This window comes from Microsporum canis, genomic scaffold (assembly GCF_000151145.1).
Source record: "Microsporum canis CBS 113480 supercont1.5 genomic scaffold, whole genome shotgun sequence".
In the NCBI taxonomy this organism is placed as follows: domain Eukaryota; kingdom Fungi; phylum Ascomycota; class Eurotiomycetes; order Onygenales; family Arthrodermataceae; genus Microsporum; species Microsporum canis.
The window spans coordinates 1,673,939-1,690,571 of NW_003299165.1; the positions used below are offsets into that span (position 1 = coordinate 1,673,939).

The window sequence follows — 16,633 nt, forward strand, 5'->3', positions numbered from 1 at the left end:
CTCGATAACATCTCTGTCCATTTTTGTTTCTGCTGATTTCTGGGATGTAGACGTCATGAAACACTCGAATCTATGTACACTATCTGTCGATGTATGTCGTGTCATTCATAAGTTACTTGTTAATGTGCCACATTCCACTCTCAGTGTTGTTGGTCAAGTTGGTCTGAACCACTTTTCCACCCTTGAGCCATCCGTTCTCTACCACGCCACCGCCGGGAACACCCAGCTTTCCGCGGTCAAGGCGGTTGGCTCCCGCCTTGACGGTGAAGTTGGCCAGAGATATCTCATCTGGGTTTCGGTCACGGATATGGGGAGTTCCAAAGAACCTGGCCTGGACTTCCTTCTCATTGAAATGGAGTTCGAAATAGCCACGGTAGTACAACTCAGACCATTGCAGGACCTTGTTGGTGCTTGCGAGCAGCCTTGACTTCTCAATCGAGTCCTTGATACTGATTTTGTCGCCCGCAGGAGATGGGGAGGAGATGGCAGAGCCGGCAAACTCAACACCAATAGCACCCTCGCCGGTCTTCGGGTCATATGGAACCTCGTCAAGCCAGACAAGGTCACTGACCCAATTGGCGTGGCTATCACCAGCTATCATGATGTTGTTTGGGATCTTGTGGTCATAAAGAGCCTTGAAGGTGCGGTTTCTGTTTGCTTGATAGCCGCTCCAAGCATCATTGTTGAGGTTACGGGCAGCACCAAATGCGGCAGATTCATTGATATGGGAGAACACTGCATTCTAGTATTAGCTGGATGCAAGGTTATATATACCACCTCACCTGGGAGTAATCACGTACCGACCTGGCTTCCAATAACACGCCACTTAGCACCTCGCTCTGCAGATTCAATGAGATTTCGGTAGAACCAGTTCTCTTGACGGGAACCCATCAAACTGCGGCTGGCATCACCACGGAGCTCAGTAACGTAATCATTGTTCCAGTACAGATCGGTTATGGAACGATCGTATACACGAGTATCTAGCATGAGAACATCAAGAAGGGAACCAAGCTGGAAGTTACGCCAGATACGGAGGTTATCATCCATTTCCACTTGTCTGGTTGTATACATGTCAGTAGAATGCAACAATAACACACGGAGGAAAAAAATGACGAACCTGATTGGCATCCATTCGAAGTAGGCCCGGACAGCGTTCATCTTTCTCTGATCAGTGCTGATTCCACCATCTGCAACGAAGGATTGTTCGGTGTTGTTGAGCTTCGATGATCCATCACGGTAGGTGTTATCAGCGACCTCTATACAAAGGTTAGAGACAGTTGAGTAAGATAATGATTTTCCTGCTAAAACATACCATGGTCATCCCAGACTGGAATCCAGGGGAACCTCTGGTGGCTAGCAAGCAGGTCAAGGTCAGTTCTATAGGTAGCATGGCGCTTGCGGTAGTCATAGAGGGTTAAAATATCACGGTCAGGCAATGGAACTCTTCCGATGTCTTTGCCAGAACCACTTAAGTTAATCATGTCAGCAATCAGATATCCAAAGAACTTTGGGGATAAACAAAACTTACTAGTGACCAACTTGATATTCATAGATATAATCACTTTATGAGCGAAGAAAAATCAGCCATAACGTCTCCAAATAGATCTATTTATACTTTGATAATTCATACCCAAGATGAAGAACATAGTCTACAGAGTCCTTTCGTACTGGGTTTCCGTATGCGTTGAAGAAACCGAAGGCTGATGCAAATGTTAGCAACCGAAAGAGTGCTAAGTAAGCCTCGAACCTGAACATACGGAAATTGCTGCAAGAGTAGACAGCGAGGGAGATGTCTTTCACCAAGTCGTGCTCAGCTGGTGCGGTTTTGGTGCGTCCAATTGGGCTCTTATTATCAGAGTTGCAGGCATAAAATTGGTAGTAGTAGGTGGTAAATGGCTTTAGCTTTGTGGCTTCAACCTATTATATGTTAGACATATAACCCGTGTTCTATAGCCGATAACCCAAGTAGGACGGGTCATACCTTAACAGTATAGTCAACATCGGAGCTGGTATAGACAGTTCCTTTCTCCACGACATGCTTGAACTTGTTATCTGTGGCAACCTTGTATTGCAGACAAACAGGAGCTTTGGAGACAGGCCTGTGTTCGTCTGTATCCTTGTGGATTGGGACAGGGTTGTAGAGCGGTACAGTGCCAGTTACAGTGCTGTTATCATTAACATCATCAAATTGTGGAGAGCATCTCGTCCACAAGATGACGGAGTGGGCGTAGGGATCTCCAGATGCAACGCCATGAGTGAAGTTCAGCTTATCAGCGGTGAATTCGGCAGATGGGTCATTTCTCTTTGCAACCTTGGGCACCGAAATACCCAGGGAAGGATGGTGCAGAGAAGGACTGCGGTAGTTCAAGTTGCCCGCATAGGATGCAGTGGCCGTGGTGGCGGAAAGCGCCAGAAGAGGTAAGGAGGGCAACATCTTCAATTACCGGGCAAGTATAGACTTGCAAAGAAAAGTAATTGATGCTTCGGAAACGTTGTCCCAGGGAGTTCTAGTACTATTTAAGTACAACGCAGTTGCAATGCCGTCTTGCATTACTTTTCGTTATCTCGAGCACCATTTCGCTATTTCACGAGATGAAGCTCCCCACTACCACATCTAGGTCCAAATTTCCCTGTCTATGCTATGTAGGTTGGCGAATGATGATGTAGCAAGTGTGCATGTGTAGCAAGGATAATTTCCATAACAGCGGAAGCACAATCCAACTCTCTGAGAAGGGAGTCTGGTAAGGCTAACTTGGAAGGCCCGCATATGGGGAGAGAAGCTCATCCCTGCACCCAGCGGCACGAAGAGTTGCAAGAGTCGCTCCGCATGAATGGTTATTCCCAGCTGGAGCATGAGAAAGGGCCTTTCCGGCTCTCAGTCGGCTCGACTCCATAAACTCGTACTTCGTAATTCGGCCTTGTATCCTCCATAACGATGGAATCCAAACCACATTCTCTTGTATATGCACGTGGTTTAAGATAACTCCACCGTCACTTTACAATTAACAGTTGGTGAATTCTTTGGCGGAATAAAAGTATCCCCAGCTTTTTGACTGAGATATTCTTCTCTGTGATGGGAGTAACCTCGACTCGATGCCTTTCAAATTGCAGAAGGCTGATTGGACAAGTGACAAGTTAGTTACCCTGTCAACTCTTCGGCTTTTAGCCAAAACGAAGCCTCGGATGCAACATGGAAGAGCTCCACATAAAAGCAGTAGAACTTCATACTCTGGTTCCTAGTCAGAGAAGCGGCTATTGCGATTGATGGACCCGAAAACGGTGTGCCATCCCTTCTTTCCACGAAGATCCTCCCTCATCGCTCAAAACATCACTGTCTAACCTTCCAGTAATATGGCTGCGCTTGGAGTCCGGTCCCGGACGTGGAACGGCTCGAATCCCAAGGGACTGGCTCCATTCCCAGAGTTACATAGTTTCTTCTTGACCCAGTGTAACGCTCGGGTTGTCGATACGCCTTTCAAACCCCGAATTGACACGATCCAAAGTCATGTCCCATGTCTGGTAGTAGATAGAGGAGATTAAATTTGTTGCCCCTCTGTAGGCGTTTAAGCCTGGCGGATAACCTCGTCTTCCTGACCTGAGTATGAGGGTGAGATGTTTGATGAAGGCTAGCCAGAGCATGGCCTCTCTCTCTCCGTGGCCCGTCTTTGTTTCCTGGTGACAAGTTCGGTGAAGTAGAGCGACTTCTCTCTCGTGCTACCCACATACGCCTTCTTGACGGATTTTCGGCTATGTTAATACATCATTCTCCCTTTTGAGCCGTAGAGTTACTGTATAATTTGGTAGTAGCCGGGGATACCTACCATGTAGCCTCAGGCGAGTCCTCCGCTGTAGCGAAATGGTTAGGACTGGAATACAGAGGAATATAGGAAGAGAAATCTACCGTAGTTGCCTGGGGAAATTCTCGCAGAAGTTTCTCATCCTCCGTGGCCTGATCCACTGTAGAACAGCTTCCGTGGACTGATCTGTAACGTGTCCTTGTCATAATATGGAAGAATGGAGTACTTTTCTGTATCCCAAATAATCATACTCCCGACGTATCAGATACAGTTCAATCAAGTAGTTCTATATTCAATATCAATAAAGCATCCGACATATACATATATCATAGGGGGATCAGGTTTACTTACCCCTACATTATGCACTTTTGTCTCGATGGCATTTCTACTTCTATTGCTATTTGGATCCCCAGGCATTCCATACATGATGGCGAAACTGAGCGAGCTTGTCCCCGAAAACTGCAATCTGAGATCATAATGTGGCCTGGCAATGGGATGGCCATGTTGATGAACGACGAAATGCCTGCTGTCTTCATGCCGGCTCCTTTGGTAGAGGTCTCTCCATGTCAGATACGCCAGTCGAGGAACTAAAGGCAACTCAGGGCGTGTCGAGGCCCCGAGTCGCGCGGAGAATATCTCAAGATGATCTTCAACTACTCCCTTTCCAGCCTCTATAGCCGCGATATCAGCGTTAGATTCGCTTTGTGGCTGATCTTCGGGCTTTATATCCGCTTCATCGGCGACGCTATGGGAAGATAAACCTCGTTTCCTACCCCATGTTAGTGGTGGTGAGACACTTCGAAATAGAGGCCGATGCAAAGAGACTATCCATTCTCGATTCTCGGGCTTTAAAAACGGGCTATCAACCGTCTTGACTGTACGTGGCCTTCCTTCATAGTAGCTGATGTTGTAGTTGTTTTGCCTTCCGCCGTTCTATCTACTAACTCTGAATCAGCCAGCGAGCCATGAAGCCCTTTACTTCATCTTGATCCCTGATCTACTTCGACAGTGCATAGATACTACATATGTATGTATATATGCTATACATATGCAATCATGGACCAGCATCGTCTCCATCAACGCTAGGGGACTAGGTAGCGAAATCCCCGAACTCTCGGTGGAGCGCTCGCCGACGAAGTTATCAGGCACAAAACCCCAGTTATCGAACCGTATCATGGGTGCAATGCAGCTCCAGCCAAACCCCCGCTGTCCAACGAGGCTTTTAATACCTCTGCCCCCTCTGCTCTTTCAACTGGCTGCTTGAGAAACCGTGAAAGCGAACCAGGAGGTTGAGAGTCGACAGGTACATACCCCAAAGGGAGCAACGTTATAGACATGCCTTTTACACCCATAAGTACGTCACTAGGGGCGTTGTTGCTATACCAGGGCTCCTACGGGCTTCTTCAAAACAATGGACGAGTGTTCGGCATCTCCTCTCTTCTCTCGGGCTGCGTGGGGGGCCCAAACAAGCAAAATGTGCCTGTGGTACTGGGAATGATATCGAGCATTGTGCCTGTATATCTGCTGGCACCCTCGCTTCTACCGCCATATGCGACCCCGCCAGCGACGTTGGAAACGGCACTTGCACTGGCAGGGATCGGTTTCTTGGTTGGATGGGGAACAAAGGTAACTAAGAGCCCTACTCTAGAGTTCAAATTAGATGTATGGAATAAGAAAATCTCCTCTAACAAGTGAAATCTTGATATAGAATGGCAATGGATGCACGTCTGGGCATATGCTCTGCGGTGTCTCCCGACTTTCACCGCGGTCTTTTATCGCAACTGGGATCTTCTTTATAACTGCACTAATTACCGCCAACCTTGGAATCGGGGCGAAACCGTCACCCTCGCCAGATGGGAGACCAGCCTACCTACCCGTATATCCATCCACCAATGAATTTGCGTTTATGCTCTCTACCGTTGCCGTTTCCCAGGCGATCAATTCATTTCTGGTCCCAGCTATCTTACCTCGCTATGCTAACTCGGGAGTGGTCTACGGTTGCATTGCCGGGCTTCAATTCGGCTTAGGACTACTTATAAGCGGCATGGCCAACCCCGAAAAGGTCCTTGGATTCTTTAGCTGGTTCAATCCTTCCACGTTCGATCCTTCGCTTGCGCTCGTTATGGTGTTCGGCGTTGGACCAAGCCTCCTGTCATATCTATATATGAAGACTGAGTATGGCAATGAAGACGGCTTGAAGCCGCCACTTTTAGCAGACCGGTTTAATCTACCAACAGCTACCGTAGCAGACATTGATTGGAGATTTGTCTGTGGATCTGTCGCATTTGGCGTTGGATGGGGGTTGAGTGGTGTCTGCCCAGGCCCTGGGCTACTGAGATCAGCTCTCTCACCGATTTGGGGAGCAGCATGGCTGGCTGGCTTCTTGCTGGGAAGCCTTCTTGGTATATAATTTATATTTCTTTATTGTTAAAAGCGTGTAACCTCGTATTGTATCAGAGGAGCAAGAGTTGAAGAGAGCATAACTTTCCAGCTTTACGGCTATGGACTGTGGACTGAATGTGAAGATACCTCTTTATTGTTATCTCACTATAGTAGGTGGAGAAGTAGTCTAGGAGTAAGATATAAGAATTATATGTAACCCAGTGAGTTATGAAGCCGTTGTATGTCATAAACTGAGTAAATTGAGTAAAAATTTCCCGAAACGAGGTCCCTAGATGGGTCGAGTGCTGTAGCACGTAGATATCGCGCTGATGGTTGAAATTCTTCTGCATACAAGGCGTAAGAGCTGAAACTCAATAAGACGCCGCATGAGATGTAAAACTTAATTATGGTACCCTAAACGCTAAGAAAAAAGCTGTTAGTTGACAGTGTTATGGGTTTTGAGAGATGTACATCAAATTTTTGAGAGACGTTTCATAGTTGAGGCAGAAATACCCAGAGCAATGAGGTCATTATATTCAACATTGGTAGATTTTCTAAATGCAGCGTAAAGAAAATGGCTTACAGCTCCGACTTCTCATCATCTATCCTGGCCTGATTCGGTTTCTTTGTGTTGAAAAACCCTTCAAGATCCATCCATTCGGCCATAAAAGCAGTGATAAGTGTGCTCCAGTCCTCGACGGTAGGAGGGTCGAGATGATCTGCGTCATCTGCTATCTTGTGCCATATATCCTCTGGGAATGGCCAAGGTATCAGGTGTAAGATCTCAACTCCTCTTTGCATAAAAGGTATATGGTCGTCCGAGATGAATGACATAAATTTCTTATCAGATGGCCGATTTCCCTCCGTAAACCATACCTTCGCTGCACCCTTTTTGGGATCTGGGTCTGATTTGAATTGTCCAAGTTTACGAAGCCGTTGCTCAAGTGTGGCCATGTGTTTGTATGCCCAGTGCGTAGTTGCAAAAAAAGATGGCATAATGGGGTCTTTGTTTCCTAGTAAATCTAGAAGCACAAATAGCCTGATGGCGGCCAGTGAAGTTGTAAATGTGGAAAGTGCTGGGTAGTATTCATGTTCCATGTGTTCAGCCAGCGAACGAGCCCCATAAAGAGAATCTGTAGCAGTCCATTCGCCAAATGCTTCTTCCCCGTCAAGCAGGAAAATTTGAACACCTTGTTGTGCAACCATGTCTAAATTATCGGTTGGACTTGCCTCCATCGCCTTCCACTTTTTTGTTAATGCCGCATCAATGCTCCGTACAGCATGCAGGAGCATCGCACAGGGTGCTGCACTATCTATCGCTCCGATGAACCCTTCCGGTGTGAGTTTACTGTCGTAGTGTGCGGCCAGAGTAAGCCTGCTAACATCGCCAACCCGAGTGAACGGAGGATCTCGAATGGCAATCAAATTGACGAATGGTATCTGCTTATCACCAGTTACCGGTGTTTTGGATGTAGAATTCTGAAATTCAAGTCTCCAATCCGGTAAGTTATTTTGGAAGAAGTTTACGAAGTGCTCGAGTACGGCTGTTGACCCTGGTGTACCAGGGACTCGAGGGCGTAAAATTGGAGCAAGGATTGCGCCATTGTGTATATCGAAGTCGTTTCCTGGACGGGGTAACGATCGTAAGGTATTGTCGGAGAGAGGCGAATAGGCATTAATCGGCGAGAAGAGTAGAGCCAGAAATGAGAGATAAGATACCACCACCAATAAAGTGGAAGCCGAGCTACGCCCCAGCATGGCAATGGAGAGTTGCGCAACGAGAAATTGTAGTTTCTTGATAGATCATGTCAGGATAACCTGTTTCAACAAGTTAGCCAAACTTGCCCAGATAACACCCTCAACGAACTCACTCACTCACTCTTACACACATATATATATAAAGAGTGCTTGTGATATTTCACGAGTCTCTGTAGGCCCGTACGCTGGGGCTGAGTGCCGTCCTACCGTTGCCTATCAGCCTAATACATCGCTGGGATATTTCCCCTAAAATATTGAACGGATGCCAAGCCTTCGCGGCTCGGCGCTTAACGCGAAACTTTAATTCCACGTGAGTTTTACTTTTGGTGTGAAAGTTGAATGCGCCAAAATACTTGAGAAGCTTCTTGCAGCCCCAGTTTTCACTGCCATTGGGATATTTGTCCTCGGGTATTCCAATATGGCATAAGCAAGCAAGCCACAGATCTGTTCTTTTTATCACTTGTAATATGTTTTGTCTACGGTCCGGCCCTAGGTTCAGCTTTCGGCTGAGCCCCAGGATACAACGGGATATCACCACCAGAATACCGATACGCCGGAAAACCACAGAAGCTCTGTGTAGTTCTCCAGGCTCAACCAAGAAGTTGCCCTCTGTTGCTCATAGTGGCCCCTTACGTGCGCCACTTCGTTATCCTCAGTCAAAGACTCAACCTGGCCAAGGACGAGGTTTGACACCCAATCAATCCATCTGTAGACTTTGAGGGCATCAGTAAACTGACAGCTTATTTAGCGCATCGCCTAAAACCAAAGCAGATAGTAATATATCACGCAGGGACTGGAAAGATCGCCTTTATTGGCCTGATGCGAGTCACGACTATCCTAGTTTTCGTGGTGTCATGCGCGGTCGTAGCCCCGGCGTTTTATGCAGCTGAGTTTCCGTGGTATATAGCTCCTGCGAGTGAGTATTCTCCTTCCTGCTGACTGTTTTTGCTCAATTACTGATAATTACTTAAAATAGTTGTCGTCGGTGGGGCGATACCTATGTTATTTGTCTCGTTTACAGCCGCTCCATTCGTGAACCAAGTGTACCTTTCCCTACCGACATTTACCCAGCAATCCAGAGAACATCTGCGAGCATACCTGAACAAGCTACCCCGTAATGCAACATTGAATGTTGAGACTATGAAGTTCAACTTTTACCCAAAACGAACACTTGTCTCGATATCAGACTTGGTACCCCGGAGCTCAATGCTTCGTCCTGTGAGCTTTATGAACATCAATCCACAACCTAGACCATGGTGGAAGGGTAAGGATCAGGTTCTTTTTTTTGCACCTGAGAAAAGCCGGCCTGCAAGGTCAACTTCAAATTTCCTTCCCGAAATATGGGAACAAGTCTTTACCCAAATTAAGAATAACCGGATTCCATGAAGCAATTATATGAATTCTTTTTGATATCAATGACTAAACGATAGAGTTATTTATAACTTATCTTTATTTCTTTTATTGTCAATGTCCTCCCTATACCGTTATTGCTACGAGACTTGCCATAGATCATGATACCCTCTCTGAACTCTTGACTATATCAAACAAGCATTCTACCCTTTGCAGAAGGGTAGAGTATACAAGTTGGCTTTGCAGGGAAATCCTGGCTGGCAAGTATTATATATAAACTTGCTGCCTTTGTTCTCGATTCAAGTCCAGGAAACCTCAAAATACTTTTGGTAGGCAACTGCTGTATAAAAGAAACTCCTTTCTGCTCCATCCTCACTTTTCCACTTCTCTCATGACTAGGATCCTCACTCTTCTTTCAGCTTCTTTTCACTGTTTTCTTCTTCTACATTTTGTCTACAATTGCACAACATATCAGAAGCACTTTTTACTACCGTGAACTGCATCTAAAGCTCTTCCTCCCCTCTTTCTTAATATATTGTTGGTTTTCTTAACGAATTAATTTCTCATCAGATTCAATACCTGAACTCTTGCTACACAAGGAGGTAAGCATCTAATAAATCTATCTTAAGCTGATGTTCTCGCCGAGAAAAGAATTTCTGACTAGCAACAGAATTTTAATTATTTATTGTGTTTTCTTTTCTCTTTTGTTTATCCTCAGTTTTTCCTACATCTCCTTCTCACGGTCCCTTGAAACCACCTTCTCACAACTCACAGATAACTTCTTGTTTCTAAGCTCATTATCTGGTTTACTATTAAATCTAGAATCTAAGAACGTGTCTGTACCCTTCACTTTTCTTTCCAGCATCATGGACAACTTGACTCCTGGTGAACAACGTACTTTCATGCTGGGCCTCCTCTGTGCCACAGATGGCCTGACCAATATCAAGGTAAGCCCACCCTTCAGGTCCTTTCTTTCTCTCTCTGTTTGGCCTTATAGTTCTGGTTAATTTATATATCATTCCTTGATCATGTTGTCTTCATGAAAGTTGTCGATCAATTTGAGTGCTATATACATGTAACAACTAACATATCATTGATATGGATTATAAGGTCGACTATGACAAGTTGGCGGAGAAGGCTGGCCTCAAGAATGCTGCTAGCGCATCCGTTCTTTTCAACAAGTCAAGACGTAAGATCTTACTTGCCTTGACTGAAAATGCTGGAGGTATTGCTACGAGCGGCACTCCCAAGAAGGTATGTAGTCGCGGGCACCACAAATATGTTTATCTCGTCTAAAGCACATAACAGGCTGCAACCGCGGACAAGGTCACCAAAACTCGTAAATCTGCAAAGGGAAAAGGCGCTACCAATGAAGCGCACATCGAGGAGTTTAATGACAATGCCGATGACGATGTCAATATCAATCCCGGGAAAACTACCAAGGCCAAACGTGGAAAAGGGAAAGCCGGGGTTAAAGTGAAAACTGACCCTAATGGGTGAGCATCCTTCCCTTCTTGTTGCATTACGTTTATCAGTATATATCTGCTTGTACCGACTGCTAATGTCGAATAGAATGGTGCCTATCAAACAAGAAGCATTTATCAAGCAGGAGCTGTTTAACGATGAATTTGCCAAAGGTATTATTGACGGAACATCCTATCCCTGCGCAGGTATAACACTAAACAATCTCTGGGCAGCAGGTGCTTTCTCCACCGGAAATGGGACCACTGCATCTGGAAGCCCTTTGGACCCTGAGCTCGATAATGAGAGCGTCTAGATTGATATTAATTGCGCGGCTCAACCAAAGAGTTCAACAAGAATCCATTGCTTGAACTTCCGCCTTCATATTGGCTATTAAAAACTCTCTATTTTCTTGATGAACATTGGCTTGCTTGACTCGGACAAAAGTTAGGTACATTGGCTATCTGGAAATGTATCCCTATGTCAAGCATGTTTTTGCCATAGTTCCCCCAGACCTCGACTTATTTGTCAACTTCCCTTCAACATATGGTTTCCTCTGCCTGTCAAACTTTAGAACTCTTAGTTGCTTCAGGTTCTCATAAAAGAAAGGAAGGGGTTTCTTTATAATATTTCCATCCGCTTTGATACCTGGTAGCAGCCCAAAGGAAAGTAATATCAAACGCATTATTTTGCTAGCCAAGCCGTATTTGCGGAGTAAGTAAATTTGGCTTTTGAGCCCCTCGAGCAGTAAATACACCAACATCCTAAACTCCTTTTCCACGGCCCTTTGTTATCAGAGTATCTATAGATTTACCAGTATTCTACGTGTTAATAGCTTTTGGTACTTATCGGCTATGGAGACACGGAAGACGCCGGTATCCAGCGAAACACCATGGCATTCCGCATTTCCAGCGCCCAAGGCCACTGTTGGCTCTGTTAGTCGCTCAACAGTCCTTGAATGGCTCTCAAAAAAAGATGGACCTCTGGATTATGTGCTAGTTGATGTACGCAGGGTGGATCATGAGGTTAGTTGATGCGTTGGAGTATTTTGTATATCATTCCAGTATTTACTGTTTCTCTGCGCAACGATGGGCTATATTGAGACTAGGATGCCCACGACTGAATCGGAAGCCCCTAGTTACTTAGTGTTCGCTGGGTTTGCATTGCTCATGTCAATCTGTTTATAGGGAGGGACAATATCTGGCTCCCTTAATCTGCCGGCACAAAGCTTCTATGCATCTCGTCCAACCGTATACAAACTTCTAAAACAGGCTGGTATTAAAAAGGCAGTCTTCTACTGCGGTGAGAGCCCTCATCTATCACGTTATTAACCTTGTGTTATTGGAAGCTGCTACAACTAACACATAAATACAGGTTCGTGCAATGGACGTGGGCCCCGTGCAGCTGGCTGGTTGGCCGACTATCTCCAAGAGCGAGGAGACAATGACATCCAAAGTCTGATCCTTGAAGGTGGGATTAAGGGGTGGGTGAAAGCTGGAGGGGAGTATGTGGCTCGCATGGATGACTATGATCCTGCCTCCTGGAAATAGCAAACTTTAGGAAGATATCTGAACATAGGACAGGATACAAGCACATCTAATCCGAGAAGGGTTGTCTATTAAGGACCATAAGAATACATATTCATAGCATCAAGTAATAATATCTAAACTTGATATTGACACAGGTAAATAGCCAAAATCGAAAGGGAAGATCCATACGCGGAGCATAGGGATGGGTTGAAAGGGTGTAGTAGCCTTTAAGAATGTTAAGGGTGAATAAAATAAGGGGAAGAGGGTAAAAGTGTCGACGCGTTGAGACAACTCATAACGCTTCAATAGCCTTGAGGAGGATATCAATTCCGCGGTCAGTGTCTCGCTGTTGAGTGGCTCCATCGATTGCTTGTTGGGATCCCTTGAGAATCCATGATACATCACTCCACCAGCCCAAACCAATAAGCCCGCCGCCTTTTCGTTTCTCTAGGCTCTCCTTCATACGGCTGGTATGTTCCCATTGTTTCGCAGCAACCTCTGCACCTTCAACTACCTTAGATGGAATACCACACATGGAGGCGCAATGCATTCCGAAACTTCCCTCGGCAACTCCGTCTTCTAGCTTGTAGAGGAAGGTTACACGCCTTTCCGCATCATCGACGTGAATGCGCATCCGACGCGCAGCAATTTCAGGGTGCCCCTCAAATTCAGCTGCGAGAGAGTGATAGTGAGTGGCAAAGAAACCAAGGGCTCCAATATGAGTAGCGACATGATGAAGTACCGCCTGTGCCACTGCTACGCCGTCGTAGGAGCTGGTTCCACGGCCAAGTTCGTCCAAGATTACCAGGGAGCGTGGGGTTGCCTCGGAAAGAATCTTCTTGGTTTCAGAAAGCTCAACAAAGAAAGTTGATTGAGCGGCAAAGATATTGTCATTTGCCCCAAGCCTGGACATGATACGATCTACTGGAGTTAGGCGAGCATATTCGCAAGGAACATAACAGCCTATTTGTGCCATAATAACCGCAGTACATGTCTAGCACAAGTTAGTAGGGAATGGAAATAGGGGGTTATAGAGAGTAATCTTACCATACGCAAGACTGTAGATTTTCCTGCTGCGTTTGCGCCAGTGAGAAGGTTAATGTTCGAGGAGTCCCCTCCTAGCTTGATATCATTTGGAATAAAATCTCCAACATTAGGCATCATGCAAGGGTGGCGGAGCTCATGGAAATTAAGCACGCTCCGCTCATCGTCGGCAAATATTGGACGACAGCTTGGGTGGCCTAACGCTGTGGAGGCTTTGGCCAAGCCAATAAGACAATCAAGCTGGGCGATTATCTTGACAGCTGCAAGCCAGCTCGAATAATTTTCATCAAAACGAGCATAGAATCTGCCTGCGACGCCCTTCACAACCTGAGCGTGTGTTTCTCGAGCTTCCTGAAGTTTTCGAATCAGCGCCCGCAGCTCTGGAAAATAATATCTCTTGACTTGTTTTGTTGCTGACATTTGGTCCCAGGACTTTGGGATATTCTTGACCTTGATTGGTACTTCGAGTTGGTAAATTTCCTTCCCGTTATCTTTGAAAACAATAGTCGAGCATTTCAACTCTTTTCGAACCCTATGCAGGACTTGCTGGAGTTTCTCCTCCAACTGGTCAATGTTTTCCTTTGAAGCATCAAACTCTTCCTCAATGCCCTCTTCTGGGACCAAAATGCCGCTTTCTCTAGCCTTGGGTCGATCAAACGCTGTTTCCCAGAATCTCAGAAGGCTGTTGAGATCTGGCATAGCAGATATCAATTGGCCAATTAAACCATGGCCAGACCCAGCTCCCTTTAGAAGGCCCATGGTATATTCAATCTGCTCAAAGCCCTCTAGCACACGAACGAAATCTTGAGCTTTACAGGTTCCAGCATGGATGCGAGAAATGAGTCGTTCCAGGTCGGGCATTTTAGTTAGTTGAGATGAGAATTGCTCACGGACTGTGTTATCTGCGTTGAGGGATTCGACGGCGTCAAGTCGAGCATTTATCTTTGCAATATCCACAAGTGGATGGCAAACCCACTGTTTAAACAGCCGTTTCCCAAAAGGCGTAACACAGCGGTTGAGTAGTTGAAAGAGAGTTCCCTCTGAGCTACCATCGTACGTGTTTGCAAAGATTTCAAGATTAATCAGGGTTTGTCCATCAAGGACAAGGCTCGATGCTTTCTTGATTGGATCGTACCAAGTGAAGTTCCCTATAGTGACGAGGTCCCGTCCAATCTTTAGCATCTGAAGATACTGTAGAAGGGCCCCAAAAGCAGACATAACTAGGTCCTTATCCTGAGCGTCTCGAAGTACATGGGGCCATGTTTCTAGATTACTCTGGTCCCCTGGACCGAAGTATTCGCCCGCATTAAGCTCCCTAACTGTCATATCAGCCTCCCAGAACTCCTTCACTGGCTTCAGGTAATTCCAGAGAGTAGTTGGGCTAGTATTGTTCTTCAATATCCTGAGAGCTTTGGTAGACATGACTGATTTCTCAAGTAACAGTTCCTGCGGTCTGGTCTGAGCAACAAAGGTTTCAAATCTTGTCATGTCCACATCATCAATGAACTCAGACAAGAAGAATTGCCCAGTAGCCGTGTCAACGAAAGAAATGCCAAAAGCAGGTAGGCCATCAACGATGGCTTCCTTGATTGCCACGCAGTAAGTCGACATATCGCCTTGGATCATTGATCCTTCCACCAGGGTTCCGGTGGTCAGAACGCATGCCAACTCTCGTTTTATGACTTTATCTTCCTTTTGTGCTTTACCCATCTTGCTTCCCTTGTCTTCCCGTTCCCTCATTTCTTTGCTTAAGGCAGATTCTGACTGATCCACCCGAGCAATCTTGAACCCTTTTGCGACAAATTGATTTGCCCAGTGGTCAAGACTCATTTCGGGTACTCCAACCATGCGCATATTGACCCTATCGGTAAGTTTGAGGTCAAAGAGCTGGTGTCCGATTGTCGCGTCATTTTCATATAATTCGTAGAATTTACCCTTTTTGAAAAATACAATGGTATCCCAGAATTTCTGTTTGATCTCCCAGTATTGCTTCTCAAAAGGCGAAAATTTTGTCCACGCCAGAGGTGGGATGTATAGAGTACGAGGGTCGTAGTCAGGATGGCCAATTGGGTTTTTATCCATATCCATAATATTTGCAAGCCATGGGTATCGATTCTCTGGTTCTGTCATATGGGCTTTCTTTTTCTTATTGCTGACGTGCGATTCCGGCTTGATTAAAGGATTATTCTGAGGCTCGTATGGTTCTACATTTTCAGGGTCGTAGCGCCATTTCTGGGTCGAGCCAGTAGCACGCTGGGGAATTTCTATGTCCATGTCATTTTCAGGTATCGGTGGTGGGCTGCTCGACGCCTTCTTAGACGATGGCTTAGAGGGGCGTTTTCGTTTCTTGGACGACTTCACTTCTTCCTCGGAATCATCATCAGGGACAACAAAATCATCAGTATCTATCAACATATTAGCGTAAGTTTTGAAATTCCAGTTAATCACGGACTAACCATCCAGGTACTTTCCCTCCTCTTCTTCGTCGGGCTTGAAGCAGTCATCATCGCTAGTATAGTCTCCTGTTTTCCTTCTCTTCTGAGATCTACCTCTTCTCCCCGGTTGAATGATCTCCTCGTCGTCGGACTCTATATAACTTTTTACAGCCGTTCTCGCCTAGTTCTTAATTAGTAAAATTTCCAGTATAGTCATTTAGAAGTTGTTGGGGGGGGGGGGGGGGGGGGGGGGGGGCTCTATAATAGCATACCCGTCTAGTGGGAGTATTGGCAAAGGACTTCTGTTCCCCAGAACACACTTTCCTCACTGCGGTTGGCGTATCTTCCTCTGGAGGCTCAATTGCATCACTGCTCGGCACTGGAGTGACATTTGGGTAATCATCTAGCTTTTGCTTTGAAAATTTCGATCTCACAGAGGCGGTGGTTGTTGGGCTGAATGGACCAGGTGTAGATGTAGCTTGGGAGGGAGAGGATGCTGGATTGTTGGAGCTTCGTTGGGATGATGAGGGCGCCGATGGGGACGACTTAGGCTGGAAGAAGCCTAGGATGGACTTTTGGTTTTTGTTCATGTTTTGTGTACTTGGTGTTGACCTCTTCAGTACACGAGAAGGAGCAGGCGTTGTATTAGCAGACGCCATTATGACGAAAAACACAGGAGAAGAGAATATAAGAAGCGTCTATATTTCATATATGATGTTGTTGCTAAAAAGAGGGACAATACTTGAAAAATGATGCTAAAGGGAAAAGTAATAAAATAGCTGTACGAGAGAATATGGATGAACGTTGTGAAGTGAAACTCCAAAATTCCCATTTAAGAGCTATCTTATCCTGACGGACACGAGAACGCGTTTAGGAA

At 45.8% G+C, this 16,633-nt stretch overlaps 9 protein-coding genes across 9 annotated transcripts; 4 read left to right on the forward strand and 5 right to left on the reverse strand.

Moving 5' to 3' along the window:
- Positions 1-112: 112 nt before the first annotated feature.
- Positions 113-2,434, reverse strand: MCYG_05712 (conserved hypothetical protein; the record flags this gene model as incomplete). Its single annotated transcript, XM_002845797.1, has 8 exons — positions 113-735; positions 801-1,057; positions 1,118-1,256; positions 1,313-1,467; positions 1,529-1,561; positions 1,631-1,700; positions 1,758-1,917; positions 1,982-2,434. The coding sequence occupies 8 exons, from the start codon at positions 2,432-2,434 to the stop codon at positions 113-115; spliced, it is 1,890 nt and encodes a 629-aa protein (XP_002845843.1).
- A 313-nt stretch (positions 2,435-2,747) lies between these two features.
- MCYG_05713 (uncharacterized protein) lies at positions 2,748-3,226 on the reverse strand (the record flags this gene model as incomplete). The annotated part of the gene is made up of 2 exons (XM_002845798.1): positions 2,748-2,994; positions 3,144-3,226. The coding sequence occupies 2 exons, from the start codon at positions 3,224-3,226 to the stop codon at positions 2,748-2,750; spliced, it is 330 nt and encodes a 109-aa protein (XP_002845844.1).
- Positions 3,227-3,760: 534 nt separating this feature from the next.
- Positions 3,761-4,973, reverse strand: MCYG_05714 (conserved hypothetical protein; the record flags this gene model as incomplete). Its single annotated transcript, XM_002845799.1, has 5 exons — positions 3,761-3,788; positions 3,822-3,983; positions 4,049-4,083; positions 4,149-4,719; positions 4,777-4,973. 5 exons carry the CDS (start codon positions 4,971-4,973, stop codon positions 3,761-3,763), a joined length of 993 nt encoding a protein of 330 aa, XP_002845845.1.
- Positions 4,974-5,132: 159 nt separating this feature from the next.
- On the forward strand, positions 5,133-6,207 carry MCYG_05715 (YeeE/YedE family integral membrane protein; the record flags this gene model as incomplete). The annotated part of the gene is made up of 2 exons (XM_002845800.1): positions 5,133-5,423; positions 5,506-6,207. The coding sequence occupies 2 exons, from the start codon at positions 5,133-5,135 to the stop codon at positions 6,205-6,207; spliced, it is 993 nt and encodes a 330-aa protein (XP_002845846.1).
- A 376-nt stretch (positions 6,208-6,583) lies between these two features.
- On the reverse strand, positions 6,584-7,937 carry MCYG_05716 (glutaminyl-peptide cyclotransferase; the record flags this gene model as incomplete). The annotated part of the gene is made up of 2 exons (XM_002845801.1): positions 6,584-6,593; positions 6,763-7,937. 2 exons carry the CDS (start codon positions 7,935-7,937, stop codon positions 6,584-6,586), a joined length of 1,185 nt encoding a protein of 394 aa, XP_002845847.1.
- A 467-nt stretch (positions 7,938-8,404) lies between these two features.
- Positions 8,405-9,323, forward strand: MCYG_05717 (conserved hypothetical protein; the record flags this gene model as incomplete). Its single annotated transcript, XM_002845802.1, has 3 exons — positions 8,405-8,621; positions 8,686-8,853; positions 8,914-9,323. The coding sequence occupies 3 exons, from the start codon at positions 8,405-8,407 to the stop codon at positions 9,321-9,323; spliced, it is 795 nt and encodes a 264-aa protein (XP_002845848.1).
- An 830-nt stretch (positions 9,324-10,153) lies between these two features.
- MCYG_05718 (uncharacterized protein) lies at positions 10,154-11,064 on the forward strand (the record flags this gene model as incomplete). The annotated part of the gene is made up of 4 exons (XM_002845803.1): positions 10,154-10,234; positions 10,398-10,541; positions 10,596-10,783; positions 10,860-11,064. 4 exons carry the CDS (start codon positions 10,154-10,156, stop codon positions 11,062-11,064), a joined length of 618 nt encoding a protein of 205 aa, XP_002845849.1.
- A 538-nt stretch (positions 11,065-11,602) lies between these two features.
- MCYG_05719 (conserved hypothetical protein) lies at positions 11,603-12,298 on the forward strand (the record flags this gene model as incomplete). The annotated part of the gene is made up of 3 exons (XM_002845804.1): positions 11,603-11,773; positions 11,936-12,050; positions 12,123-12,298. The coding sequence occupies 3 exons, from the start codon at positions 11,603-11,605 to the stop codon at positions 12,296-12,298; spliced, it is 462 nt and encodes a 153-aa protein (XP_002845850.1).
- A 271-nt stretch (positions 12,299-12,569) lies between these two features.
- Positions 12,570-16,415, reverse strand: MCYG_05720 (DNA mismatch repair protein msh6; the record flags this gene model as incomplete). The annotated part of the gene is made up of 4 exons (XM_002845805.1): positions 12,570-13,271; positions 13,325-15,726; positions 15,778-15,937; positions 16,029-16,415. The coding sequence occupies 4 exons, from the start codon at positions 16,413-16,415 to the stop codon at positions 12,570-12,572; spliced, it is 3,651 nt and encodes a 1,216-aa protein (XP_002845851.1).
- Between the last annotated feature and the right edge of the window lie 218 nt (positions 16,416-16,633).